This window comes from Salmo salar, chromosome 04, assembly GCF_965601325.2.
Source record: "Salmo salar chromosome 04, fSalSal1, whole genome shotgun sequence".
In the NCBI taxonomy this organism is placed as follows: domain Eukaryota; kingdom Metazoa; phylum Chordata; class Actinopteri; order Salmoniformes; family Salmonidae; genus Salmo; species Salmo salar.
The window spans coordinates 72,769,666-72,797,366 of record NC_138294.1 but is presented as its reverse complement, the minus strand read 5'-3'; the positions used below and the strand labels follow the sequence as shown (position 1 = coordinate 72,797,366).

At 42.2% G+C, this 27,701-nt stretch overlaps 2 protein-coding genes across 2 annotated transcripts; both read right to left on the bottom strand.

Annotated features, from left to right (window-relative positions):
* Positions 1-2,464: 2,464 nt before the first annotated feature.
* On the bottom strand, positions 2,465-7,258 carry LOC106603694 (creatine kinase M-type-like). The gene is made up of 7 exons (XM_014197685.3): positions 7,021-7,258; positions 6,741-6,896; positions 6,236-6,364; positions 5,825-5,996; positions 5,575-5,698; positions 3,949-3,997; positions 2,465-2,899 (listed from the first exon to the last, which is right to left on the bottom strand). The coding sequence occupies exons 1-7, from the start codon at positions 7,211-7,213 to the stop codon at positions 2,721-2,723; spliced, it is 1,002 nt and encodes a 333-aa protein (XP_014053160.3). The 5' UTR covers positions 7,214-7,258; the 3' UTR covers positions 2,465-2,720.
* Positions 7,259-15,090: 7,832 nt separating this feature from the next.
* On the bottom strand, positions 15,091-23,119 carry ckm2 (creatine kinase-2). Its single transcript, NM_001139716.1, is given in 8 exon segments — positions 15,091-15,609; positions 15,904-16,093; positions 16,652-16,775; positions 16,902-17,073; positions 17,778-17,910; positions 18,102-18,256; positions 21,439-21,647; positions 23,051-23,119. Coding segments are annotated over 7 exon segments (1,146 nt in total). The 5' UTR covers positions 21,632-21,647; positions 23,051-23,119; the 3' UTR covers positions 15,091-15,430.
* Positions 23,120-27,701: the final 4,582 nt, after the last annotated feature.

The window sequence follows — 27,701 nt, the reverse complement described above, 5'->3', positions numbered from 1 at the left end:
CCTTCCAGTGGACCCTAGGGCAATGTCCATAATGAGCCACTGGAGGGCGCCAATGTCTTAAATGTGAACACTTCAATTTGTGGATATTTGCACAGGTACTTTTATTTATTTTTTAGATGAATATCGTAATAAAAAAAACTGGATTTATATCAGCCAGTTAATGGCTGTATATAAAATATATGAATATAGTATATATCTTAGCGGTCAAGGTTTATTTATAGCTAGAACAAGGGAAGTGCTTCTAGTTTAAAGCAGTTTCTGTCAATGACAATAGGGAACAATACCATCCTGCATGACTTCAGAGTTTGGGTTTTGGGGGTAAAAAATGTAATGATTCACACCCATAGGTGGAAGCTTTATGAAATAAAGATGCAGTCAGTGTTTCGACATGATTATGGACACAGAGAAAATGTACTGGGTATTGTACCAGCTCTTCCCCCCCCCCTATCACAAGTACAGATGGCAGATTTGGGGTAAATTCCAATGATTTGACTTCTTCTATTACTTACAGGGAAATTGGTTCACTTGATATTCCAAAATGTAATTCACAAATCTCTGAATTTCTCTACTGTATAACAAAATGTAAAATAACAGAAACATTGTTTTAAATTCCAATGTGTTGTTACAAATTCTGCAATTTTACAAATGTTTAAATTGACGTTTGAATTCAGACCATCTCTGATGGTCAGGCACATCTGGGGTTGGGTTGGGTTGCGTTCAAGCCATAGAAACGTCCATTTATGTTTTTACAGGACGAAAGGGAAGCATCTGGTTGAACATATCCACAGTGGTTGCTAAGGTGACGGGAAAAAAAATTTCCAGGTGGAATACAAACCTATGAAATGCATTTAGAAAAAGATAGTACAATGTGTGCTGGTATGCCTATAAGAGACTGTCAGTGGTACAGATGGTTGTTGGAAACAGTATTATGGCCCCAGGGGCTCAGTATTTAAGTAATGTGCATTGTCATGCTGGAACTGTTTATTTGTTTTAACCGTTGATGTAATATGCAATAGAGGCCAATGAGATGGATGAAGAGACACGTTTTGACCTGGACGCCTAATTCTGTTCACCCATTGACCCCTTCAGAAACAAACAATGTGAGGTTGTGTTGCCCAAAGGCCCTGGTGCTTTTGGTCTACAGCGAAAGTGAGAAACATGGAGCTGACGAGAAATAAAATTCACAAATGTTATCTTTTCCCTTTTAGTTTTTTCTTCCAATGGATCTCTCAGTTTGCTGCGTGAGTGATCATCACTTGATTCTTGCTATTGCTCTTACTGCTAATAATAACTTTGTTCCTCCTTCATTGTTGGACGGTTAGGCTTTGAATATTATCTTTACCTTACTACCCAGCAAACACACAAGCACCACACAATGTTGTCTCAGTGTTTACTCCAGGTTGTGAGCTTCAACTTGCCCTTGAAAAACATGTAAGTGCTGCCATGTCTTAACAGCACTTTTAATAACTGTTAGTCTATTCCATTATTGGAAAAAGTACCCAATTGTCATACTTGAGTAAAAGATACCTTAATAGACAATGACTCAAGTGAAAGTTACCCAGTAAAATATTACTTGAGTAAAAGTCAAAGTATTTGGATTTAAATATACTTAAGTGTGAAAAGTAAATGTAATTGCTTTAAGTATCAAAAGTAAAAGTATAAATCGTTTCAAATTCCTTTATATTAAGCAAACCAGATGGCATAATTTTCTTGTTTTTTAATTTATTTACTGATAGCCACAATCCAACACTGACATAATTTACAAACAAAGTATTTGTCCGTCAGATCAGAGGCAGTAGGGATGACCAGGGATGTTCTCTTGATAAGTTTGTGAATTTGACAATTTTCCTGTCCTGCTAAGGCCTCCCCGAGGACTGGAGTTGCCCACCCCTGTAAGCATTCCAAATGTAATGAGTACTTTTGGGTGTCAGGGAAATGTATGGAGTAAAAAGTACATAATTTTTTTTGGAATGTAGTGGAGTAAAAGTAAAAGTTGTAAAAAATATAAATAGTCAAATAAAGTACAGATACCCCCAAAAAACAACTTATGTAGTACTTTAAAGTATTTTTACTTCAACGTACTTACACCACTGGTCTAGTCTACACCTTACTGTGGTAAAAGGTAGTCAACTCTGTTAGTGGCCAAACATTTGCACAGAGCTGATTTTGTGTAACAATTCATGTTTACACTATACTGTTCAAATGTAGTCACTATTAAAGTTCAAATTTACTCTGATGGAGTTTAATTTTAACACTTGACACCAGTGAAGAGTAAATACAACAAGCAGTGTTACTATATGTTAAATTTCATCTATTCACAGAGTAACAAACTGTGAAATTGTTAGAAAGCTAGTGTAGTGTGGGACAATACAAGAACAGTGTTAACTTCAAGTTGATTTAACACTTGTTGTGCTCTTACCTTGAGTGCATGACCAAGAAAGACCAAACTACATCGACATCTGTATTGGTTCATGGTAATAGGTTTATTGGACCACAGTTTCAATGATAACTTTCAATGATAACTTCTTACAACCAATGTAATGTTCACGTCTGTCAGGTAAGCCCGACTTTGGTGGATGTTACCGACTGAACAGGAAAGAAGTGGAAAAGAATGGCAGGAGGAAAGAAGAAAAAGAGCTCCACTACACGCAGGTTGGTTGGCGTCATTGTACCGCTTGACAATAGAAAAACAAAAGACGACCAGTGACGTCAACAACTCTTTACCTCTGTGCAGGGATCATGCCGTCAATGGCCTCTCCCTTCTCCAGCTTCTTCTCCATCTCCACCATGAGCTTGACACCATCCACCACCATCTGGACCTGATCTACCTCAGAGGATCCCAGACGGTCAGCGTTGGAGATGTCGAATACTCCACCCACGGAGGCGGTGTCCACGCCACCTGTAGAGAGCAGGGAAAAGGGAGAGAGAAGTGCGTTTAAGTGTATGTCTCAGACAATCTCTGCAAAATTACTCATACTGTAAAATATCCAAATGTCCCCAAAAATCTGTGGTGTAAAGTACTTTTTAAGTAAATATACTTTAAAGTACTACCTAAGTAGTTTTTGGGGTTATCTGTACTTCACTATTTATATTTTTGCCAACATTTACCTTTACTTCACTACATTCCTAAAGAAAATAATGTACTTTTTACTCCATACATTTTCCCTGACACCCAAAATTACTCGTTAGTTTGACAGGAAAATGGTCCAATTCACACACTTATCAAGAGAACATCCCTGGTCATCCCTACTGACTCTGATCTGGCGGACTCACTAAACACAAATGCTTCATTTGTAAATGATGTCTGAGTGTTGGAGTGTGCCCCTGGCTATCTTTAAAAAATATATATAAAACATATTTGTGCCATCTGGTTTGCTTAATATAAGGAATATGAAATGGTTTATACTTTTACTTGTACTTTGATACTTAAGTATATTTAAAACCAAATACTTTGACTTTAACTCAAGTAATATTTTACTGGGTGACTTTTACTTGAGTCATTTTCTATTAAGGTATCTTCACTTTTTTTAATTTTAAGTATGACAATTGAATACTTTTTCCACCACTGCCAAAAATAACAGACTCAATGAACAATGTTTTACGATGATGTGTTTTCCATTATATGATGCATTTTTCTTCATCATGATGATGTGGCAAGTGACACTTTGCTTCTTAAAATTCCAATATCTTGAAAACTTGACTGCTGGCATGCAAAATATGTTGGGACTGTACCAACAGTGAGTTAATTAAAAAAAACACCAAAATATAGTTTTTTTGTGGATTTTTCCTTTAACCGCTGTGGTCATGGCTATTTCATAATAGCTTTTGCTCATTTTAATTTAATTTTTACTTGTTGTGTTGTAAAAGGGAAGACTCGTGATCTGTGACGATTTAGAGTTGAATATATCAGCAGCTGCTCTGGATGTTTTTTGTTGTGTGTGTGCGTACCTGTGCCACGCTTCTGCAGATGCAGCCTGGTGGTAGTAGTAGTGTTGATCTGTCATGATACAACGGGATGCGTGAGATAACAAGCAGCATTAGTTCCGGTGCTTTGAACAAATCACGATTTCGCGATTTGATTTTTGTTAGAGTCTTTCGAATTCCGAAAGGGGAGGGGACATTTGACACATAGAATTGCCTGTAACTTGAAAAGCACGAGGGGTGGAGCTCTTTGTTCTGTTTCCGATCCTTGTTCTATCGCTTCTTTAAGGATAGGCGTCCCGTCAATGGGACAGTTGTAAATCATACAGCGCCTTGTCACGATTGCAGATTTTAGAGAAACAACAAATGTCGGTACATATAAGTGTCTTATATCGGCTGAAAGCTTAAATTCTTGTTAATATAATTGCACTGTCCAATTTACAAGAGCTATTACGGCAAAAAAATGCCATACTATTATTTGAGGAGAGCTCCTAACAACAAAACACTTCTTTCACTGCGATAGGTTTGATAAATTCACCTCTGAAGGTGAAATGTGCACCTACATTTTGAAGTCTTGCTCTGATTTTTCATCCAAAGGGTCCCAGAGATAACATGAAGTGTCGTTTTGTTAGATAAAAATCATTTTTCATATCCTAAAATGGTCCACATAGCATGCACGATCGATTTTGTATTTCCACTCGTTCAATTTGCAAAGAAAGGAATCTGTGAAAATCTAACCCTAAACGTTGTTTCAACCAGTCAAATCACATTAGTATGTATTCCTCAGAGATCCTAGAACATAACCAGACTTCACTATATCACTAGGGGTGTAGTATATCCTATATGACACCATATTTGGTCAGAGAGCGATGCCTTCATGGCACACCGATGACGCGGACGCTCTTCACTTGAACGACTCTAACTTTGTCAAATAAGCACCGATCGGGGTCAAAGCCTGCTAGATAGCCAATGATCTGGGCTTTACGGGAGTATCCGGAAACCATGTATCTGTCGTAAAATGTAGCTACTAACCTTGTACGACAGCATGCCTTTTCCTTTTGGACAAAAATTATAAGAATATTCAGAGTTATGAAGTTATGAAAACTGGTTGTTTTGCAAATGTTGAACTTATAATATGGCTACTAATACTGGAAAAGCTAAATCAAAGTCCAAGTATACAGATTTGATGATATTCGCAGAAAAATGTAATATGAATGCAAATGTCTCCTTCACAATTTGTCCAAATGTACCTGGGTGACTTCACACTAAATGCCATGTAGTTCGCTCATACTTCAAGTTATCCATCTGAAACTTTGTACATACACTGCTGCCATCTTGTGGACATAATCGGAATTACAACCAGAGTGATGACTGGAACATTGACCTTTCTGTTGCATTTCAAAGACTCTGGCAGAAAAAAAAGTTCAGGGCCTGAGCTACAGGCAGTTAGATTTGGGTATGTCATTTAGGCGAAAATTTTAAAAAAGGGGAGCTATCCCTGGACTGAAATCTTAATTGAGCATCGGATCAGTTACGCAAGACTTTAGTTCTGGGTTAACATCAATTAATATTCTAGTAATTGTCTCCCTGCACTTCCATTGTGTTAGGGGTGTTTTTGTGCCATGTCAAAATGGTTTGAGTACCAGTACATACCCTTTTCAGACCAACGCAGAAGCGTCTGAAGAACTCCTTCATGTTGCCGCCCTTCTCCATGGAGATGACACGCAGGTGATCCTCCTCATTCACCCAAACCAAGAAGCTCTTGGCATCGTTATGCCTTCAGAAAGGAGGGATGAGGTTTCACATGATACATCACTATGATACATTGTGGGATATTCTGTACAGTACAATACAGTATTGTTTTGGTTTACTATTGGTATGGGTCTGTGTTCTGGGTACATACCAGATTCCTCTTGCATCGGGCCAGTCAGGGGCCATACCAGCGCCCAGCAGCAGGGGGGAGATGGGCTTGTCAAACAAGAAATGGTCAGCGATAAGCTGCTCCTGCTCGGCATCGGTCATCTTATTCAAGGGGTAGTACTTTCCCTTGAATTCACCGTCCAGGGTGTTCAGAGCTGGAGGGACAGAAAGCCCCTCAGTACTCGTAACATGGTATCTCCCTACCTGGAGTTATCTGACACCATGCACTAGTCATTGCAGCTAAGGATTCACTTTTGATCTCTATTTCCAATTAATCTGAGGAGTGGCTAAGAATTCAGATCTCCATTTCCCTTTTGTGTGTTTTACTGCCTAGCTTCATGCATAATCCTGTGTATGCATATGTCTTGTAGCTATTGATAGCTGGGAGGCTCACCCTCGACGGACAGTTTCTCCATTGCTTTGCGCTCGCCACAGCTGAGGGGGGGCAGGGTGTATCCCTTGATGCTGCAGCCAGTACGCACACGGCTGGAGAGGAAATAGTTGGGGTTCAGGTCATTTTTTTATAAATGTTTTTATTTAACCAGGCATGTCAGTTAAGAACAAATTCTTATTTACAATGACAGAACAGTGGGTTGTTCAAGGGCAGAACGACAGATTTTTACCTTGTCAGTACAGGGATTTGATCTTGCAACCTTTTGGTTACTGGCCCAATGCTCTAACCACTTGGCTACCTGCCATAATTACAACCCTACTCAGAGAGAAGGTCACAACAGAGTTTCAGACCAGAACATTTAAAGTGTCTCAAAGAAGTTTGTGATTCACAACCTCCTATGTAGAGATTATTCAAACATTTTCACACTGCTTTTACTCAGCAGTACTCTTTGGCATTTCATATAGGAAATGAAACCCATAAAACATGTCAGAAGAATTAGACTCTACCTTCAGGTTCTCAAAGTTCAGGTCAGTCTTGTGCTTGTTTGTGGGCTTGTATCCACTATGATGGTCTGAGATGATGGGGTCCAACAGGTCCTTGAAGATTTCGTAGGACTCCTCATCACCATCCACGCAGCCAACGGTCATGATGAAGGGGTGACCTGAGGAAAGGAGGGGGAGGACGGTAAAAAGGCAGCACATCTACATAGTAGGCTAACTGACATTAATATACCACTGTTGTTTGAAAAATACTCAGGGGGTGTTTGGGAGATATGTGGCACTCACCAGGGTTGTCGACACCGGTCTGGATGACGTCATCCAAAGTGAAGCCAGAGGGGGTCTGCTTGTCCCTCAGCTTGGCGTACATGTCCTTGGTCAGCACCTTGGCCATGTGGTTGTTGTGCTTGGTGAGGTCAGGGTACTCCTCCTCAACTTTGAAGTTGAGTTTGAAGTTGTTGTGGGTGTTACCGAAAGGCATGATTGCGTTTCTAACACTGCAGGGGGGTAAATTATAGAATAGCTTTGATCTTTAGAGTCCATAATTTGCATGGAAAACAGCACAGTATAGAGACATTAGGAACCCATGGAAAACGTTTAAACCACCAAACCTAATAGTAACCTATCAAGGACGTTCCCAGACACTGACAGTGGAAGATAGTCAAAAGAACAGCTGCAAACGTCAGTCAATGTCCCCATCCACTGGGTCAAGTTTCTGTTTGGAATAGATAAGGGGGAGGAGCACTTGTGCGTTGAATATTTTTAACATCCTTATCCCAAACCTCACACAACAAGATCGCATAGGTTCCCTTCGAAATTCGCCGTTTATGGATAAACGTCTATTTTTTTGTGTACGGGATGAATGTGGACAAAGGGAATAAACGGAAGGGCCATTCAAGAGAGGGGTTGAGTGTGAGATATGGGTAAGAGGGCTGAAGAGAGGATTATATATGGTGGCTGGAATGTTGATGAGGTTGTGAGGTCAGCCTGATCACTAGAAATTGCCCACTAGGTAGAAACTGGTTGCATCAATGTTGTTTCCACGTCATTTCAAAAACAAAAAATTACATCTGATGACGTTGAATGAACTTTGAAAACTGATTGGATTTGCAAAAAGTCATCAATGTAATGGAATTTTTTATTGTTTTCACCCAATTTATAACCTAAATCAAATTATGTGAAATCCTTTGTTGATTTCACGTTAATTCATGTTAGTTGACATCTCAACCAAAAATATATCAAAACTAAATGTTGAAATGACATCTGTGCCCAGTTGGAGACTTCGATTTAGGATGTTTGAAGATCCTGAGGACATCAATATATACTGCTCAAAAAAATAAAGGGAACACTTAAATAACACATCCTAGATCTGAATGAATGAAATAATCTTATTAAATACTTTCTTCTTTACATAGTTGAATGTGCTGACAACAAAATCACACAAAAATAATCAATGGAAATCCAATTTATTAACCCATGGAGGTCTGGATTTGGAGTCACACTCAAAATTAAAGTGGAAAAACACACTGGCGGGCCAGTCCATAGCATCAATGCCTTCCTCTTGCAGGAACTGCTGACACACTCCAGCCACATGAGGTCTAGCATTGTCTTGCATTAGGAGGAACCCAGGGCCAACCGCACCAGCATATGGTCTCACAAGGGGTCTGAGGATCTCATCTCGGTACCTAATGGCAGTCAGGCTACCTCTGGCGAGCACATGGAGGGCTGTGCGGGCCCCCAAAGAAATGCCACCCCACACCATGACTGACCCTCTGCCAAACCGGTCATGCTGGAGGATGTTGCAGGCAGTAGAACGTTCTCCACGGCGTCTCCAGACTCTGTCACGTCTGTCACATGTGCTCAGTGTGAACCTGCTTTCATCTGTGAAGAGCACAGGGCGCCAGTGGCGAATTTGCCAATCTTGGTGTTCTCTGGCAAATGCCAAACGTCCTGCACGGTGTTGGGCTGTAAGCACAACCCCCACCTGTGGACGTCGGGCCCTCATACCACTCTCATGGAGTCTGTTTCAGACCGTTTGAGCAGACACATGCACATTTGTGGCCTGCTGGAGGTCATTTTGCAGGGCTCTGTCAGTGCTTCTCCTGCTCCTCCTTGCACAAAGGCGGAGGTAGCGGTCCTGCTGCTGGGTTGTTGCCCTCCTACGGCCTCCTCCACATCTCCTGATGTACTGGCCTGTCTCCTGGTAGCGCCTCCATGCTCTGGACACTACGCTGACAGACACAGCAACCTTCTTGCCACAGCTCGCATTGATGTGCCATCCTGAATGAGCTGCACTACCTGAGCCACTTGTGTGGGTTGTAGACTCCGTCTCATGCTACCACTAGAGTGAAAGCACCGCCAGCATTCAAAAGTGACCAAAACATCAGCCAGGAAGCATAGGAACTGAGAAGTGGTCTGTGGTCTCCACCTGCAGAACCACTCCTTTATTGGGGGTGTCTTGCTAATTGCCTATAATTTCCACCTGTTGTCTATTCCATTTGCACAACAGCATGTGAAATTTATTGTCAATCAGTGTTGCTTCCTAAGTGGACAGTTTGATTTCACAGAAGTGTGATTTATTTTTTTGAGCAGTGTATAAACTCGGCAAAAAAAGAAACGTCCTCTCACTGTCAACTGCATTTATTTTCAGCAAACTTAACATGTGTAAATATTTGTATGAACATAACAAGATTCAACAACTGAGACATAAACTGAAGAAGTTCCACAGACATGTGACTAACAGAAATTGAATAATGTGTCCTTGAACAAAGGGGGGGTCAAAATCAAAAGTAACAGTCAGTATCTGGTACGGCTACCAGCTGCATTAAGTACTGCAGTGTATCTCCTCCTCATGGACTGCACCAGATTTGCCAGTTTTTTCTGTGAGATCTTACCCCACTCTTCCACCAAGGCACCTGCAAGTTCCCAGACATTTCTGGGGGGAATGGCCCTAGCCTTCACCCTCCGATCCAACAGGTCCCAGAAGTGCTAAATGGGATTGAGATCCGGGCTCTTCGCTGGCCATGGCAGAACACTGACATTCCTGTCTTGCAGGAAATCGCGCACAGAACGAGCAGTATGGCTGGTGGCATTGTCATGCTGGAGGGTCATGTCAGGATGAGCCTGCAGGAAGGGTACCACATGAGGGAGGAGGATGTCTTCCCTGTAACGCACAGCGTTGAGATTGCCTGCAATGACAACAAGCTCAGTCCAATGATGCTGTGACACACCGCCGCAGACCATGATGGACCCTCCACCTCCAAATCGATCCCGCGTCAGAGTACAGGCCTCGGTGTAATGCTCATTCCTTCGACGATAAACGCAAATCCGACCATCACTCCTGGTGAGATAAAACTGCGACTCATCAGTGAAGAACACTTTTTGCCAGTCCTGTCTAGTCCAGCGATGGTGGGTTTGTGCCCATAGGCGTCATTGTTGCCGGTGATGTCTGGTGAGGACCTGCCAAACAACAGGCCTACAAGCCCTCAGTCCAGCCTCTCTCAGCCTTTTGCGGACATTCTGAGCACTGATGGAGGGATTGTGCGTTCCTGGTGTAACTCGAGCAGTTGTTGTTGCCATCCTGTACCTGTCCAGCAGGTGTGATGTTCAGATGTACCGATCCTGTGCAGGTGTTGTTACACATGGTCTGCCACTGCGAGGACGATCAGCTGTCCTTCCTGTCGCCCTGTAGCGCTGTCTATGTGTCTTACAGTACAGACATTGCAGTTTATTGCCCTGGCCACATCTACAGTCCTCATGCCTCCTTGCAGCATGCCCATGGCACGTCCACGCAGATGAGCAGGGACCCTGGGCATCTTTCTTTTGGTGCTTTTCAGAGTCAGTAGAAAGGCTTCTTTAGTGTCCTAAGTTTTCATAACTGTGACCTTAATTGCCTACCGTCTGTAAGCTGTTAGTGTCTTAACGACCGTTCCACAGGTGCATGTTCATTAATTGTTTATGGTTCATTGGACAAGCATGGGAAACAGTGTTTAAACCCTTTACAATGAAGATCTGTGAAGTTATTTGGATTTTTATGAATTATCTTTGAAAGACAGGGTCCTGAAAAAGGGCTGTTTATTTTTTTGCTGAGTTTATTTGCACCTTGATAAGCTAGCTAGTTAACGGCCGTGATGTCTGTAAAGTTAGCTAGTGGTGGGCAAGTTAGCAGTAAGTTAGCAGTGCATTTACTCGCCTCAGCGCTGTTTCTAACCTTTGTCATTTTGTGTACGTTTTATATTAACCGAAATAGCTATGTTACCAAAAAATGCATCGTCAGCAAACATTACAGTAGAACTGAACACATGGTGTCCCTGCAGTTTAATGTTTGACTGCTAGGCAAGCTAGCCAGGCATAGAGGAATGAACAATATGTAACTAGCTAGCTAACTAAACCTAGCTATCTAGCGACACCTGTCCTTGCCGAAACCTTTGTGTTGTTCACGTATTCACAACATGTTAGGCAGCACTGCAAATGTTGACCTTATGCAATAGTTATCTAACCAATAATCTAACAGCCAAACTAGCTAAATTAAATAACTGGGCTGGCTAGTAAGATAGATAACAAGCAGCTCTTCCAAGTCCGATAGGATTGCGATGTTTCCGTTTTATTTTCCTGACATTGTCATAGATTTTAATACAAGTCTTCTTTTAGGTATAGGTATTCAGAGGTTCCTGAGTACTGATACAGAGCTCATTCTTGAGGCAGCTAATGAAGCACACACGAAGAATGGAACACTACTCAACAATCTGTCTGTGAAATCAGACATCCTGGAAACTGTCTGAAAGGATCTTCCAGTTTACAGCCTATCCGCCAAGTCTACAAATTTGCCAAGTTGCAGTAGCTTTGGTAAAAAAGTAGCCATGCCTTAAAGAGTCTGGGTCCTTCTCAGGCCTGTACGGATGGCAAACCAGCCTGAAGTACAAGATGGGCAATTACAGATCGAAACTGAGAGGAATTGGATTGTCCAGAACTGAAAGTGAACACTGTCAAGAGAAAACAAAGAATGCAGAGGTAAATTACCTCCCACCCTGCTGGAGAAACCCTGGAGAGGGAGCGAGTGGAGCTACTGGGAGAAGTACAAGTACATGACAATGTTTGTATGCCCAATAATGTTTGTACCATGTTTTTGTGCTGCTACTATGTTGTTGTCATGTTGTCTTGCTACCATTGCTGTGTTGTCATGTTTTGCTGCCTTGTTATGTTGTTGTCTTAGCTCTCTTTATGTAGTGTTGTGTCTCTCTTGTTGTGATTGTCCTATATTTATATTGTATATATATTTTTTTATCACAGGCACCCGTCCCCGCAGGAGGCCTTTTGCCTTTTGGTAGGCCGTCATTGTAAATAAGAATTTGTTCTTAACTGACTTGCCTAGTTAAATAAAGGTTAAATAAAAATAAATAAATAAAAAACTACAACATTGTGAGTTCCAAAATATAATTCAGGCCCTTCCTGTGAAGGACTTCAAAGAAAGATGGCTAGCCCTGTTTGAGCCCACTCAGGTACAAAATACAGCTGAATTAAAATAGTCATTGTAGGTAAAAAGTGTATATTGATTTAAATATTTTGTGTTGTCTTGACCTAATATTCTAATCTACAATTAAATATACATTAAAGATTAGTCTGAACATTCTCACTTTGCACATGCTTTGGAAGGGGTTTCCCAATAGCATTATGGCTCTCAGATCATCTGTTCAGAAGATCTCTCTCATTAAGGAAGAGTTCAGAAGAATTACAACTGTTGCTCGAGTCCACCTTTATGCAGAATCTGGACGAATGTACACCAAAACTATTGGACTTGTTTAAGTCAAAAGGAGGTGCTGTGAAGGCGGACATGCAGAAAATCTTTGAAGTTCTGTACCGGGTACAGTATGCACAGTAACACCTTCACAATAGTATGTATATAGGTTATACTGTATGTATTCAGTTGCCAGTAGTAAAATGCAATTATTTGTATAACTTACTTACTTACTGACTTTATTGTCCCCATGGGGAAATTTTGTTGCAGTGTCATGTACACGTTAAAGTGGCGTTTAAATACAAAACAAAATTGACAATACAACTTTCATAACAGTTACATACCAATAAAAAAAAATTGTTTTTAAAGACTAGCCTGCTGGCCTTACTGAGTCGATAGGAATATTAGCCCGAGCTATTTAGGAGGGATATCACACCTGGCACAAATTACTGTTTAGTTCTGTTTTTCCTGCTGAGGGGTGCCCTATACCTGCACCCAGAGGGGAGTAGTTCAACGTCCGGGTACAGGGGGTGGCTTGGATCTAAAATGATTTTGTGAGCCTTGCGGAGGGCCCTGACCTTAAAGATCTCATCCAGGCCTGTCTGTTTGACTCCAAGTACATTGCTTGCTGTGGTGATAATCCTTCTCAGCATATTTCTCTGGCTGACATCATCTTACAGTGCAACACCATCCAGGAAAGAAGCGACAGTGTGGTCCGTGGCCTGATCATATCCCCCAGCGAGAGGGTTGAAGACCTTATCACAGAATAAAAGGTAGTTTTTATTTTTGTATCCTTATTTATCTCTAAATGAGCTATCTTCCTTTCTTTCCCCTTCTCTCCTCTCAAATTGCACAGTTAATCTAGTAGCCTAGTCTGTTATTTCTTCATTTTTTCACTCAGGATGCTGATGACACCGTGATCTGAGAGGACCTCGTTCAGCATGTGATGAATGTGTTCACTGTGAAGCATCTGCACCAAAATATAGAGCACGTGATCTGCATCAAAGGAGCAGAGGTCCTGACTGGTATTCCAGTGTTAGTCATGTACCTTGTTTATGGGCCTCATCTATGGCTGAAATCTAAGGAGATATCAGAGATATCTATGAGAACTCTCAAAGGGCCACTCACAAACTGTGGTCTAAACCCTACTCAGTAAGCTGAAAAGATAGTTGCTAGGTGATATAGGAGCTACAGTTTAGATTATGGTCTTTGTCGGGTGAAGTCATAAGAGACATTGTCAATTCCTGTTTAAAAAACATCTTTGTATGTGAAACTTGTATGTGAAAACTTTGGAATTACCTGGATTTCTGCATAAATTCGTCATAAAATTTGATCTGATCTTCATCTAAGTCACAACAATAGACAAACAGCTTAAACTAATAACACAAACAATTATACATTTTCATGTCTTATTGAACACACTGTGTAAACATTCACAGTGCAGGGTGGAAAAAGTATGTGAACCCTTGGATTTAATAACTGGTTGAACCTCCTTTGGCAGCAATAAACTCCTGTCGTTGCGGATTAGACCTGCACAATGGTCAGGAGGAATTTTGGACCAGTCATCTTTACAAAACTGTTTCAGTTCAGCAATATTCTTAGGATGTCTGGTGTGAACCGTTCTCGAGCTCATGCCACAACATTTTAAATCGGGTTGAGGTCAGGAATCTGACTGGACCACTCCAGAAGGCGTATTTTCTTCTGTTGAAGCCATTCTGGTGTTGATTTACTTCTGTGTTATGGGTCGTTGTCCTGTTGCATCACCCAACTTCTGTTGAGCTTCAATTGGCGGACAAATAGTCTTACATTCTCCTGCAAAATGTCATGATAAACTTGGGAATTCATTTTTATGTTGACGATAGAAAGCTTTCCAGGCCCTGAGGCAGCAAAGCAGCTCCAAACCATGATGCTCCCTCCACCATACTTTACAGTTGGGATGAGGTTTTGATGTTGGGTGCTGTGCTGTGCCTTTTCTTCTCCACACATAGTGTTGTGTGTTCCTTCCAAACAACTCAACTTCAGTTTCATCTGACCACAGAATATTTTGCAAGAAGCGCTGTGGAACATCCAGGTGGTCTTTTGCGAACTTTAGACGTGCAGCAATGTTTTTTTTGGACAGCAGTGGCTTCTTCCTTTGGTTGAAAACGAATTTCTATGGGGGTAAACATAGGAAAAACGGCACAGCACTGCATCCAGAAAAACTTTGCTTTCAAACTAGGGATTTTGTGTAATTGAGGTAAACAGTAATTCTGCTCATAGATTATGCATGTATGAACTACACATTGACACATCCAGACCAAAGTGGGAGGTTTAAAAATACTTAGTAGTTGCCAAAAGTTCAGGAGCATGTCTTTAAGAAGTTTCTCAGATGGATTATATATATATTTTTTACATTTTACACCAAAGTAGAGTAATTCCAACAAAAACCAGTGATGCCAGTGTTATCTTAATTTGCAACCATTTACTGAGTTACAGAATACATGTGAAATTTACACTTTTGAACCTGTACCATTAACTCTGTGTAGTGTGGGACCATATAGAGACTTTTCGGTTGAACACTATTAGACTTGATTTAACATTTGCAGTGACTTATCATGAGTGCATGACCAAGGAAGACCAATCTGTTTTGGTTCATGAAGCCAAGTTTATTTAATCACAGTTTCAAATATCATTTTTCTAAAACCAAATTTCAAATGTACGTGATGCCACATCTGTCAGGCAAGCTGACTTCAGTGGAAACTGATCCAGGATGTTGCAAACTGAACAAGAGAGAAGTGGAAAAAATGGCGCAAGGAAGAAAAGGAAAGGAAAAAAACAAAAGGCTGAAGGAAAGAAGAAAAATAGGTGAGCAGTGAAGAGTCTCTAGAGCGAGCATCAGTTTACTCTAAGCGCCGGTTGGTTGGCTCAATGGCACATAACTTGACAATAGAAAAACAAAATACGACCAGCGACGTCAACAACTCTTTACTTCTGGGCGGGGATCATGCCGTCAATGGCCTCTCCCTTCTCCAGCTTCTTCTCCATCTCCACCATGAGCTTGACACCATCCACCACCATCTGGACCTGATCTACCTCAGAGGATCCCAGACGGTCAGCGTTGGAGATGTCGAACACTCCACCCACGGAGGCGGTGTCCACGCCACCTGTAGAGAGCAGGGAAAAGGGAGAGAGAAGCGGGTTTAAGTGTATGACTCAGACAATCTCTGCAAAATTACTCATACAGTAAATTATCCAAATATCACCAAAAATAACAGACTCAATGAACAGACGTCCTAACCGCTGTGGACATGGCTATTTCAGAATAGCTTTTGCTCATCTTAATCTCTGTTCCTTTTTACATGTTTTATTGTAAAAGGGAAGACTGCCGTGATCTGTGACAATTTAGAGTTGAATATATCAGCAGCTGCTCTGGATGTTTTTGTTGTGCGTGTGTGTACCTGTGCCACGCTTCTGCAGACGCAGCCTGGTCAGGATCTCCTCAAACTTGGGGTGTGTGCTCAGCTTAGGCAGCTTGACGTGCACGCCACCACGCAGACCAGTTCCCAAGTTGGAGGGGCAGGTCAGCACGTAGCCAAGATGCTCGTTCCACATGAAGCCGTGGTTGTGCTTCTTGAAAGTCTCCTCAATCTGTCAGGTGAAATAAACAACCCTGTATCAACATTCTTGTAATTGTCTCTCTGCGTTTTTATGTCTTTTCATTGTGTTAGGGGTGTTTTTCTACCATGTCAAAATGGCAGCCAGGTTACCCGTGATACAAGTCAGTATTCAACGTCCATCCATGTCTGAGAACGTCAGGCGATGATGTGGAAACTGACCACTAGGGGGCAACAGTGAGCACACCTACTTGTTACCTTCAAGTAGGTGTCAGTTTTGCTAGGTTGTTGTGGACGGGGCTTGGGGATGGGCGTAAGCATCTGCCTCCGATTCCAAAGTTTTTGAGATTTTTGTTTTACGCCAATCCTTAATAAACTTAACCCTTACCTTAACCATTCAGAGTTAATGCCTAAATTTAAGATTTCGGAGCCAAAACTTAACCCTAACCTTGAAAATGTAACCTTAAACATTTCGAAATGTGATGTTTGCAACAACTTCAAAATTTGACGTTTGAGAAACATGGATGAATGTCTAATTCTGACGTGAGACTGTGAGAGCTAGTTGTAAAATGGTTTGAGTACCAGTACATACCCTTTTCAGACCAACGCAGAAGCGTCTGAAGACCTCCTTCATGTTGCCGCCCTTCTCCATGGAGATGACACGCAGGTGATCCTCCTCATTCACCCAAACCAAGAAGCTCTTGGCATCGTTATGCCTTCAGAAAGGAGGGATGAGGTTTCACATGATACATCACTATGATACATTGTGGGATATTCTGTACAGTACAATACAGTATTGTTTTGGTTTACTATTGGTATGGGTCTGTGTTCTGGGTACATACCAGATTCCTCTTGCATCGGGCCAGTCACGGGCCATACCAGCGCCCAGCAGCAGGGGGGAGACGGGCTTGTCAAACAAGAAATGGTCAGCGATAAGCTGCTCCTGCTCGGCATCGGTCATCTTATTCAGGGGGTAGTACTTTCCCTTGAATTCACCGTCCAGGGTGTTCAGAGCTGGAGGGACAGAAAACCCCTCAGTACTCTTAACATGGTATCTCCCTGCCTGGAGTTATCTGACACCATGCACTAGTCATTGCAGCTAAGGATACACTTTTGATCTCTATTTCCAATTAATCTAAGGGGTTCCTAAGAATTGGATCTCCGGCCTCCCGAGTGGCGGTATTGCGGCATCACTACTGCCTGGGGTTCGATCCCAAGCTGTGTCACAACCAGCCGTTACCGGGGGTCCCATAGGGCGGTGCACAATTGGCCCAGTGTCCTCTGGGTTAGGGGAGAGTTTGGCCGGGGGGGCTTTACTTGGCTCATTGCGCTCTAACGACTCCTTGTGGTGGGCCGAGCACCTGCAAGCTGACGTCGGTCGTCAGTTGAATAGTGTTTCCTCCGACACATTGGTGCAGCTGGCTTCCGGGATAAGCGAGCGGGTGTTAAGAAGCACGGCTTGGCACGTCATGTTTCTGAGTACACATGATTCGACCATCGGCTCTCCTGAGACCGTTGGGGAGTTGCAGCGATAAGACAAGATCATTATTGTATCGCAATTGGATCTCACGAAATTGGAAAGAAAAAGGGTGTAAATGTTTTTAAATAAATAAATACATTTGGATCTCCATTTCCCTTTTGTTTGTTTTATTGCCTAGCTTCATGCATAATCCTGTGTATGCATATGTCCTGTAGCTATTGATAGCTGGGAGGCTCACCCTCGACGGACAGTTTCTCCACTGCTCTGCGCTCGCCACGGCTGTTGTGGGGGGGCAGGGTGTATCCCTTGATGCTGCGGCCGGTACGCACACGGCTGGACAGGACGTAGTTGGGGTCCAGGTCATCACCTCCCTATACAGAGAGAAGGTCACAACAGAGTTTCAGACCAGAACATTTAAAGTGTCTCAAAGAAGTTTGTGATTCACAACCTCCTATGTAGAGATTATTCAAACATTTTTACACTGCTTTTACTCAGCAGTACTCTTTGGCATTTCATATAGGAAATGAAACCCATAAAACATGTCAGAAGAATTAGACTCTACCTTCAGGTTCTCAAAGTTCAGGTCGGTCTTGTGCTTGTCTGTGGGCTTGTATCCACTATGACGGTCTGAGATGATGGGGTCCAACAGATCCTTGAAGATCTCGTAGGACTCCTCATCACCAGCCACGCAGCCAACAGTCATGATGAAGGGGTGACCTGAGGACAGAGATAGAGGAGTGGAGGAGGAGGGTAAGAAGGCAGCACATTACATAGCACATCTACATTAGTAGAATAACTGACATTAATATACCACTCTGTGGTATGAAAAATATGCAATAAATATCTGCTGCATATTTAATAAGGTAACCTGCATTTCTATACTATAAATGGCACCGGAGAAGAAGGCTGACGATCTACGTGTCCCCAACCAATTGTGTTTTTTTGTTTGTTTATTTGTGTTGCTTGTAACTTATTTCGTACATAATGTTGCCCCTATCGTCTCTTATGACCGAAAACAACTTCGAATAAACCCCCACTTCCTTCCATTCTGCTAGCAAACGTGCAATCTTTGGAGAATAAAATTGATGACCTACAGAGAAGATTAAACTACCAACGGGACATTCAAAACTGTAATATCTTATGCTTCACGGAGTCGTGGCTGAACGACGACACTATCAACATACAGCTGGCTGGTTATACGCTGTACCGGCAGGACAGAACAGCGCCGTCTGGTAAGACAAGGGGTGGCGGACTATGTATTGTTGTAAATAACAGCTGGTGCACGATATCTAAGGAAGTCTTGAGCTATTGCTCGCCTGAGGTAGAGTATCTCATGATAAGTTGTAGACCACACTATCTACCTATAGAGTTTTCATCTGTATTTTTCGTAGCTGTTTACATACCACCACAGACTGAGGCTGGCACTAAGACAGCATTGAATGAGCTGTGTTCCACCATAAGCAAACAAGAAAATGCTCACCCAGAGGTGGTGCTCCTAGTAGCCGGGGACTTTAATGCAGGGAAACTTAAATCCGTTTTACCAAATTTTTTATCAGCATGTTAAATGTGCAACCAGAGGGAAAAATCTCTGGACCACCTATACTCCACACACAGAGATGCATACAAAGCTCTCCCTTGCCCTCCATTTGGCAAATCTGACCATAATTCTATCGTCCTGATTCCTGCGTACAAACAAAAATAAAGTAGGAAGCACCAGTGACAAGATCAATAAAAAAGTGGTCAGATGAAGCAGATGCTAAGCTACAGGACTGTTCTGCTAGCACAGACTGGAATATGTTCTGGGATTCCTCCGATGGCATTGAGGAGTACACCACATCAGTCAATGGCTTCATCTATAAGTGCATCGATGATGTCGCCCCCACAGTGACCGTACGTACATACCCCAACCAGAAGCCATGGATTACAGGCAATATCCGCACTGAGCTAAAGGCTAGAGCTGCCGCTTTCAAGGAGCAAGACTCTAACCCGGAAGCTTATAAGAAATCCTGCTATGCCCTCCGACGAACCATCAAACAGGCAAAGCGTCAATACAGGACTAAGATTGAATCGCACTACACCGTCGCTGACGCTCGTCGGATGTGGCAGGGCTTGCAAACCATTACAGACTACAAAGGGAAGCACAGCCGAGAGCTGCCCAGCAACACAAGCCTACTAGACAAGCTAAACTACTTCTACGCTCGCTCAAGGCAAATAACACTGAAACATGCATGAGAGCACCAGCTGTTCCGGACGACTGTGTGATCACGCTCTCCGCAGCCGATATGAGTAAGACCTTTAAACAGGTCAACATTCACAAGGCCGTAGGGCCAGACGGATTATCAGGACGTGTACTGCAAGCATGCGCTGACCAACTGGCAAGTGTCTTCCCTGACATTTTCAACCTCTCCCTGTCCGAGTCTGTAATACCAACATATTTTAAGCAGACCACCATAGTGTCTGTGTCCAAGAACACTAAGGTAACCTGCGTAAATGACTATCGACCCGTATCACTCACATCTGTGGCCATGAAGTGCTTTGAAAGGCTGGTCATGGCTCACATCAACACCATTATCCCAGAAACCCTAGACCCACTCCAATTTGCATACCGCCCCAACAGATCCACAGGTTACGATGAGACAGTCTATAGGGAAGATGTCAGAGACCTGGCCGTGTGGTTCCAGGACAACAATCTCTCTCTCAACGTGATCAAGACAAAGGAGACAATTGTGGACTACAGGAAAAAGAGGACTGAGCACGCCCCCATTCTCATCGACGGGGCTGCAGTGGAGCAGGTTGAGAGCTTCAAGTTCCTTGGTGTCCACATCACCAAGCACACCAAGACAGTCATGAAGAGGGCACGACAAAACCTTTTCCCCTCAGGAGACTGAAAAGATTTGGCATGGGTCCTCAGATCCTCAAAAGGTTCTACAGCTGCACCATCAAGAACATCCTGACTGGTTGCATCACTGCCTGTTATGGCAACTGCTTGGCCTCCGTTCGCAAGGCACTACAGAGGGCCATCTATGCATAGTCACTTTAATAACTCTACCTACATGTACATATTACCTCAACTAACCGGTGCCCCCGCACATTGACTCTGTACCGGTACACTCCTGTATATAGTCTCGCTATTATTATTTTACTGCTGCTCTTTAATTACTTGTTACTTTTATTTCTAATTCTTAGCTGTATTTTTTAACTGCATTGTTGGTTAGGGGCTCATAAGTAAGCATTTCACAGTAAGGTCTACACCTGCTGTATTTGGCGCGTGTGACTAATAAAATTTGATTTGATTTGAGTTATATGGTTGTGGTATTAGTATGTCTTGAGCTAGCTGAGGATTTAAAAACAATCTAAGTATGCATTTCAGCATCCCGGTGCTGAAATACACAACCATATAAATCAAATCATCCCGGTGCTGAAATACACAACCATATAAATCAAATCATCCCGGTGCTGAAATACACAACCATATAAATCAAATCATCCCGGTGCTGAAATACATACTGAGATTATTTTTTTTAATCCTCAGCTAGCTCAAGACATAGTAATACCACAACCATATAATATACTATACCACAACCATATAACATAACATTTCAGAATTGACATTATTAGAAGTAAGTTAACTGATGGTGACTCAGTGTTGTTGCTAGCAAGTAGCGTGAACAGGTCTTGAGCAATGTATGTACAGCTCTGTAAGTCACTTTGGATATAAGCGTCTGCTAAATGGCATATATTATTTTCATATGTAATTATTGCAATGGTATTAGGATCTATCAATCCCTAGAGCGCTAACTTGGTTGTGCAGACCGTCTCAGTTCTACTTTTGACAGTTGTGTGTTTGTGGTGGTTGGTGGCTATCCTCAGGGGGTGTTTTGGAGATATGTGGCACTCACCAGGGTTGTCGACACCGGTCTGGATGACGTCATCCAAAGTGAAACCAGAGGGGGTCTGCTTGTCCCTCAGCTTGGCGTACATGTCCTTGGTCAGCACCTTGGCCATGTGGTTGTTGTGCTTGGTGAGGTCAGGGTACTCCTCCTCAACTTTGAAGTTGAGTTTGAAGTTGTTGTGGGTGTTACCGAAAGGCATGATTGCGTTTCTAACACTGCAGGAGGGAAAGAAAATAAGAAATCTTCAGATATTTATTGTCTAGTTGCACAGAAAACAATCCACAAATCGTAATAGTAACCGATTTGAAAGGAAGTTCCCTGACACTGACAGCTGAGTAAAGTCTACAAGGAGTGCTCTATCTCAGGGCAAGAGAAACTTCCTTAGCCCAACATTTAAAAGATTACTGCGGGATACTCGATAGAACAGCTGCAAAAACTCCTAGTGGTGTGGATACCCCGTATCCTAGTTACAAATGTCAGTCAACGTCCCCGTCCATTGGGTCATGTTTCTGTTCGGAATAGATAAGGGGGAGGAGCACTTGTGTGTTGGGTATTTTTAACACCCTCAACCCAAACCTCACATCCTCTTCAACATTCCACCCTTATCCTATATTCCCTTTGCCCTCTTACATATGCAACATATTTCCAACCCCTCCTCTCCACTCATGCAAAAGCCCCCCTCTTCATGTCATTACCCTTTGAATTCAACTCATGAATTCAATTGTATTCATTATACTTGATAGACCATTCTCAAATTCATAAATTGTATTTAATTTATTTTCCTTAAATGCATTTGGTCGGCATGGAATTTACCTCAACTTTTCTTGAAATATTTATTTTAAAAATGATCACATGATCTCGACTTAACTATTGACGCACTTGTTGCATCACATGCCCATGTCCAAAAGCAATGAAAAGGGTGTGACTTACAGTAACTGTCCGAAAGCAATTGCTGGACATTCTAGACCAGCTATCTTTTTACACCTGTTCCACAGCTGTGTATAGCCCTCATACTGTACTGATTGTGAGACACTTACTTATTTATCTCAGTATCCGCACCAGAGAACCATTTGCTGACACAAAGCTTATGAAACTTTGCAACAGTTCACAACTTTACAATTCACATCTTCATTTCCAGAAAAAAAATTATCATCAAATGAGCCAAGAGAATCAGACTCCTATTAAGATATGCTGTTCATTATCCCACTGATCTGAAACCCTTCCAGATTGCCCACATATGTACATTTACTGACCCAGGACTTATTTTTGCATCATTAAGTATATGCCTCATTTAAGTATATTGTTATTTGAATTAATTATTTGCACAGAAGAAAAATACAAAATTATATGATTAAAACTGAAAAACTAAAGAAAAGTGTGTAGGAGAGGTAAGAAAAACCTGAGGAGCTTTAAAAGCACCTCTCCCTTTCAAATAGGGACACGCCAAAATAACAGAACTCAGCTAACTCAAAAATGTGCACCATTCAATTTTTCAAACCTTGTCTCCCAAAAATGATTTAGCTCAGAAGCCTTTCCGAGTCCAACTAATCCAAACCGCCACACTGCCCTTATCCCAAAGCGTTCGCTATTCATACAAAGCACAGCGTTGCATTTTTACCTGCACACCAGACAAGAAAAAAAGTAACAGTCCTTGGGATCAGATCCTGTTCACCAGAGCCAAAATATAGAGGTCACCCAACTCTGAAGATTCTTGAGCTCTTCTTATATACCGGGCAGACACGCAGCCATTGGCTGCCCATTTTACAGCATGCTGGTCTCTCATTGGCCCAATCCTGTCTCTGATACCCAGTTTAGTTTACGGAAGGACTGGATTTACATCTGTCATCCAAGGCGGGGCTGCAGCTGTACCCTCACCCCTCCCTGCTCTACCCTCCCTGTCCGCCGCCATAGTGCCTGTGGTAGGGGATCTAGTGTTTTTGTGGAGTCGATCCAGGATTTTTGCAGTCGACTCTTGACTCTAGCTATAATTGAGAGTGTGTGTATACGCACTCATGAACTGTGTGATTGACTAGCGATGCATCTGACAATCTACTAACCAAAATAATCAAGGCTAATCAATACATCAGCCTAGCTGCCTAAACCTTAATTCATTAATTCAAAACTCCATAAACAGACAGCTTCAAGCTGCTCTTTAGTCTAAGAACAAGCTATTGTATTGCAGATATGTGTTACTTACGTTATCCTAAAATAATCGATATTAGTAGCAATAAATTATTTTTGTAATAAAATGAGTGTAGACTCGCGGAGTCGATGGTCAAGGAGTTGAGGAATCGAGTATTTTGGAGTCGACTCTCCACGGGGTCATCAGGATGGTGGGAGGGGTTGTGCGATGGGGTGGGAGTAGTAAGTAGCACGCTCCAAAAAAGCTGAGCAATGCTTTTGCCAAACATGCCATGGATAGCAGGGGTCCTTATGTCAGTAGCACAGGTTGGGAAAAGCTGGAATTCTTTTCCCTTATACATGGATTCTTATTCCCCACGAACGCTACTCAGTTTAGCCTATAGTAGGTTTGTCTTTTAATGTGTTTTGTATATTACAGATTAATTAGTAATGCATGTGTAATGCATGTTATTTACATGTGAAGTGAATGATATGAACGTTATCTATAATGTCACCTTAGATCAATGCAGGCCATATTAGATCAACGATCTGGCATTAATGATCACATGTACTCTTAAATCTCTACCCGGTACAGCCAGAAGAGGACTGGCCAATCTTCTGAGCTTGGTTCCTCTCTAGGTTTCTTTCTTCCTAGGTTCCTGCCATCTAGGGAGTTTTTTCTATGCACTGTGCTTCTGCAATTGCATTGCTTTCTCTTTGGGGTTTTAGGCTTGGTAAAGCACTTTGTGACAACTGCAGATGTAAAAAGGGCTTTATAAAATGCATTTTATTGATTTATTGAACAGCAGGTCTAGTTTGCTCATCATTATGTTTTTATCCAGACAGAATATTTGCAAGAAGGACATTTTAGCAGCGTTGGAAGCCCATCATGTGGGGGGGGCCATGTATCTGTTGGCGGATGAGGACAGGCCCATTGCTGATGATCTACGTTTGACAGATTTACATTTACATTTACATTTAAGTCATTTAGCAGACGCTCTTATCCAGAGCGACTTACAAATTGAAAAGAAACGTCCCTTTTTCAGGACCCTGTCTTTCAAAGATGATTCATAACATTTCTACATTTTAGTCATTTAGCAGACACTCTTATCCAGAGTGACTTACAGCAGTGAATGCATACATTTCATAATTGTTTTTCTCTGTACTGGTCCCCCGTGGGAATCAAACCCACAACCCTGGCGTTGCAAACACCATGCTCTACCAACTGAGCCACACGGGACCAGATGCGTCCGTGATGGAGCATAATGTCATTTCTTCACCACGGCAGCCCCGGAATAAAGATGGAACATGCCACTGCAGTAGATCAACAACATCAACAACAAAGCAATGAAAAATAAAGCAAAGGAACAATTACAACTTCAAAAAAAGTATACTCCGACCAATCCTGTCTAGTGCAAATTCATCCATGCATCTGCCACTATCATTTTAATATAATCAAATGACCCCCAGTATTCAATCACATTACTTTGCACGCATAATGGACACTACAGACCCCTTCTCTAATTAAATTAATTCATTCATTCTTATGATGTCGTGCTGCTCTCAAATGCTCCTCTGTGTGTTATATTTCCTAGTTATTGAGGTCATAAATATGACATGATGGCGTTCAAGTGTTTTTTATTCAGAACAATTCTTCAACCAATTTAGCAGGCTAGATAAGCTAGCTAACGTTGCTGATAATAAAGTTGTCTAACTTGCTAATCTTGACAATATCGTCTTGGTTGAAAAGGTGAAAGGTCAGTGAAGAAACATCACAACTCATTAACTTGGGTACTAAAATGATCGTATTCCAGAATTTTCGGACAGCACTTGAAGGCAGCATCATTGTCATCCTCCTGTCAGAATGTACTGCTTGGTCTATTTGCAGCAGAGCCTGGACAAAGTGAGAGGAGACCAATACTGATGCAGAGAAAGTCCAATGAGCGAGCCATTGTGACGGGTGAAGTGCCTTGAGATAGCCCCAGGGGAGACGGGCATCCTGCCAATGCTGCAAGTCTATGGTGTGATCTGGCTAACAGGCAACGGCAACAGCTTGCACCCCTGGTTCGTCCCACCACAACACTTGCCTTACCCAATCACACCTGTCACCCACCACGCCACCTTGTTCCTAACCCTAACCGAACACACAGTCCCACACACTATGTCTTCACTCTTTCTTTCTTGACCCCTGATAACTCCCTCGGTCACTCTGCCTTCCCTCACCCCAATTGCAACCTTACCTAGTAAACCCCAACCCATTAGTCTACTCCCTCCCTCCTCTACCACTGTGAGGGGATACAGAGGGGTGGAGTGTGGGCTGTCACGCTGCCCTTGCCCTGAATTGACACTCTGTCTCTTGTTACACAGCTGTCTGCGGCATGTCCACCTTCAACAGGGGGCTGACCAAATTAGTCTCTCTCCCAGCTCCTGCCACCCACCCCTCTCCCTATGCCCAATCCCCCACACCTCAAGACTCATCAGCAATCTTAACTGTCAGACTTTAAAAAAATGAAAAAATATTTTACCTTTATTTAACTAGGCAAGTCAGGTAAGAACAAATTCTTATTTACAATGACGGCCTACCAAAAGGCAAAAGGCCTCCTGCGGGGACGGGGATTAAAAATATATAAATATAGGACATAACACACATCATGACAAGAGAGACAGCACTACATAAAGAGAGACCTAAGACAACAACACAGCAAGGCAGCAACACATGACAGCACAGCATGGTAGCAACACAACATGGTAGCAACACAAAACATGGTACAAACTTTATTGGGCACAGACAACAGCACAAAGGGCAAGAAGGTAGAGACAACAATACATCACGCAAAGCAGACACATCTGTCAGTAAGTGTCCATAATTGAGTATTTGAATGAAGAGATTGAGATAAAACTGTCCAGTTTAAGTGTTTGTTGCATCTTGTTCCAGTCGCTAGCTGCAGCCAACTGAAAAGAGGAGCGACCCAGCCCTGATTAAAGCTGACCATCCAACATTTTGCAATGGATACACGTTGTAAATTAAAGATTGCGTTGTTTTTGCATTATGAAATTGGAATGAGTCTACTGGGCTGGAATGGGTTGACAACACTGTTAACTCACAACTTGATAATGGTAACCTCAGCAGTGCAGTAATTGGCCTGTGTGTTTTGGGTGTGTTTCTTCCGTACCGATCATTAGTCGAGCTGTAGGTTGAGAGACAGTCAAGTAATAGCGTCTAAGAATGGCTCTCTCAGTCTCCTGATATAGCAGCTGCAAAGTGCAAACGTCACACACTACAGCCGCCCAGATCCGAGCTAGAACAGTTATGCAACGGAGGACCGTTATACGATGCGTGTGAACCAACAGACCACACTACAGAAGCTATGGAATCACTGCCACTTCACAAGATATGGAATCCTTTACTCCGACCTCAAAAATGAGCTCACAGTCTGTCCACCTCACTACATACAGATGTAGGATCTTAATTTGACCTGTATTGTCACAGCAAAATAATACTGCAGCAACAGGATTTGAACGTTTAGTCCATAATGTCGCTTGATCGGTGGTTAAGCTATTAGCTGGACAAAATGAGGCTACATGAAAAGTGGAATACTGTTAATATACAGGTGTGTTAATGCAGGTTTTCAGTGAATTTCTGTAAATCACAAAGCTCATCTGCATTTCCTGCGGCAGAGAAATTCTCAGCAACGAAAGAGTGATCGAATTAAGATCCTACATCTGTAGACTACAGATGTTTTTTATACTGTCTTGTTGTCAATGGTCAATATTTCCTAATGCAAAGAGTTGGTTAATCTTTTTTGGGTTATGCAGGGATGACGAGTTCAGGAACCACCGTCCAAGGCTATGGCTAGAAACCTAAATGCCAGTGCCTTCTCACCCCATAGACTACAGACTACAGACACATTTTTTGGGGCATACACTATCCTTTCAAACACACACTCTCCTAGCGCACTGCACACTGATCAACGGATGTTTGAGCCAAATTTGGTTAGAAATGTTGTTTCATGTAATGTTGTAGCTATAAATGATGAACTTAATGATGTATGGATTACTTATTTATCCGGCACTTTAATGACTTAAATACATTGGTCGATGTCTACATTGAGGTTTCATGATTTATATTGATTGAATTGATTTATTGA

What these genes read in the sequence shown, in the direction of transcription:
- LOC106603694 (XM_014197685.3), bottom strand. Translation starts at nt 7,213, where the DNA reads ATGCCTTTCGGTAACACCCACAACAACTTCAAACTCAACTTCAAAGTT. An exon ending in GACCGGTGTCGACAACCCTG is followed by an intron (nt 6,897 to 7,020) that starts GTGAGTGCCACA and finishes TCCTTTCCTCAG; the next exon opens with GTCACCCCTTCATCATGACC. An exon ending in TCTGCAGAAGCGTGGCACAG is followed by an intron (nt 2,900 to 3,948) that starts GTACGCACACAC and finishes TGCTCTCTACAG; the next exon opens with GTGGCGTGGACACCGCCTCC.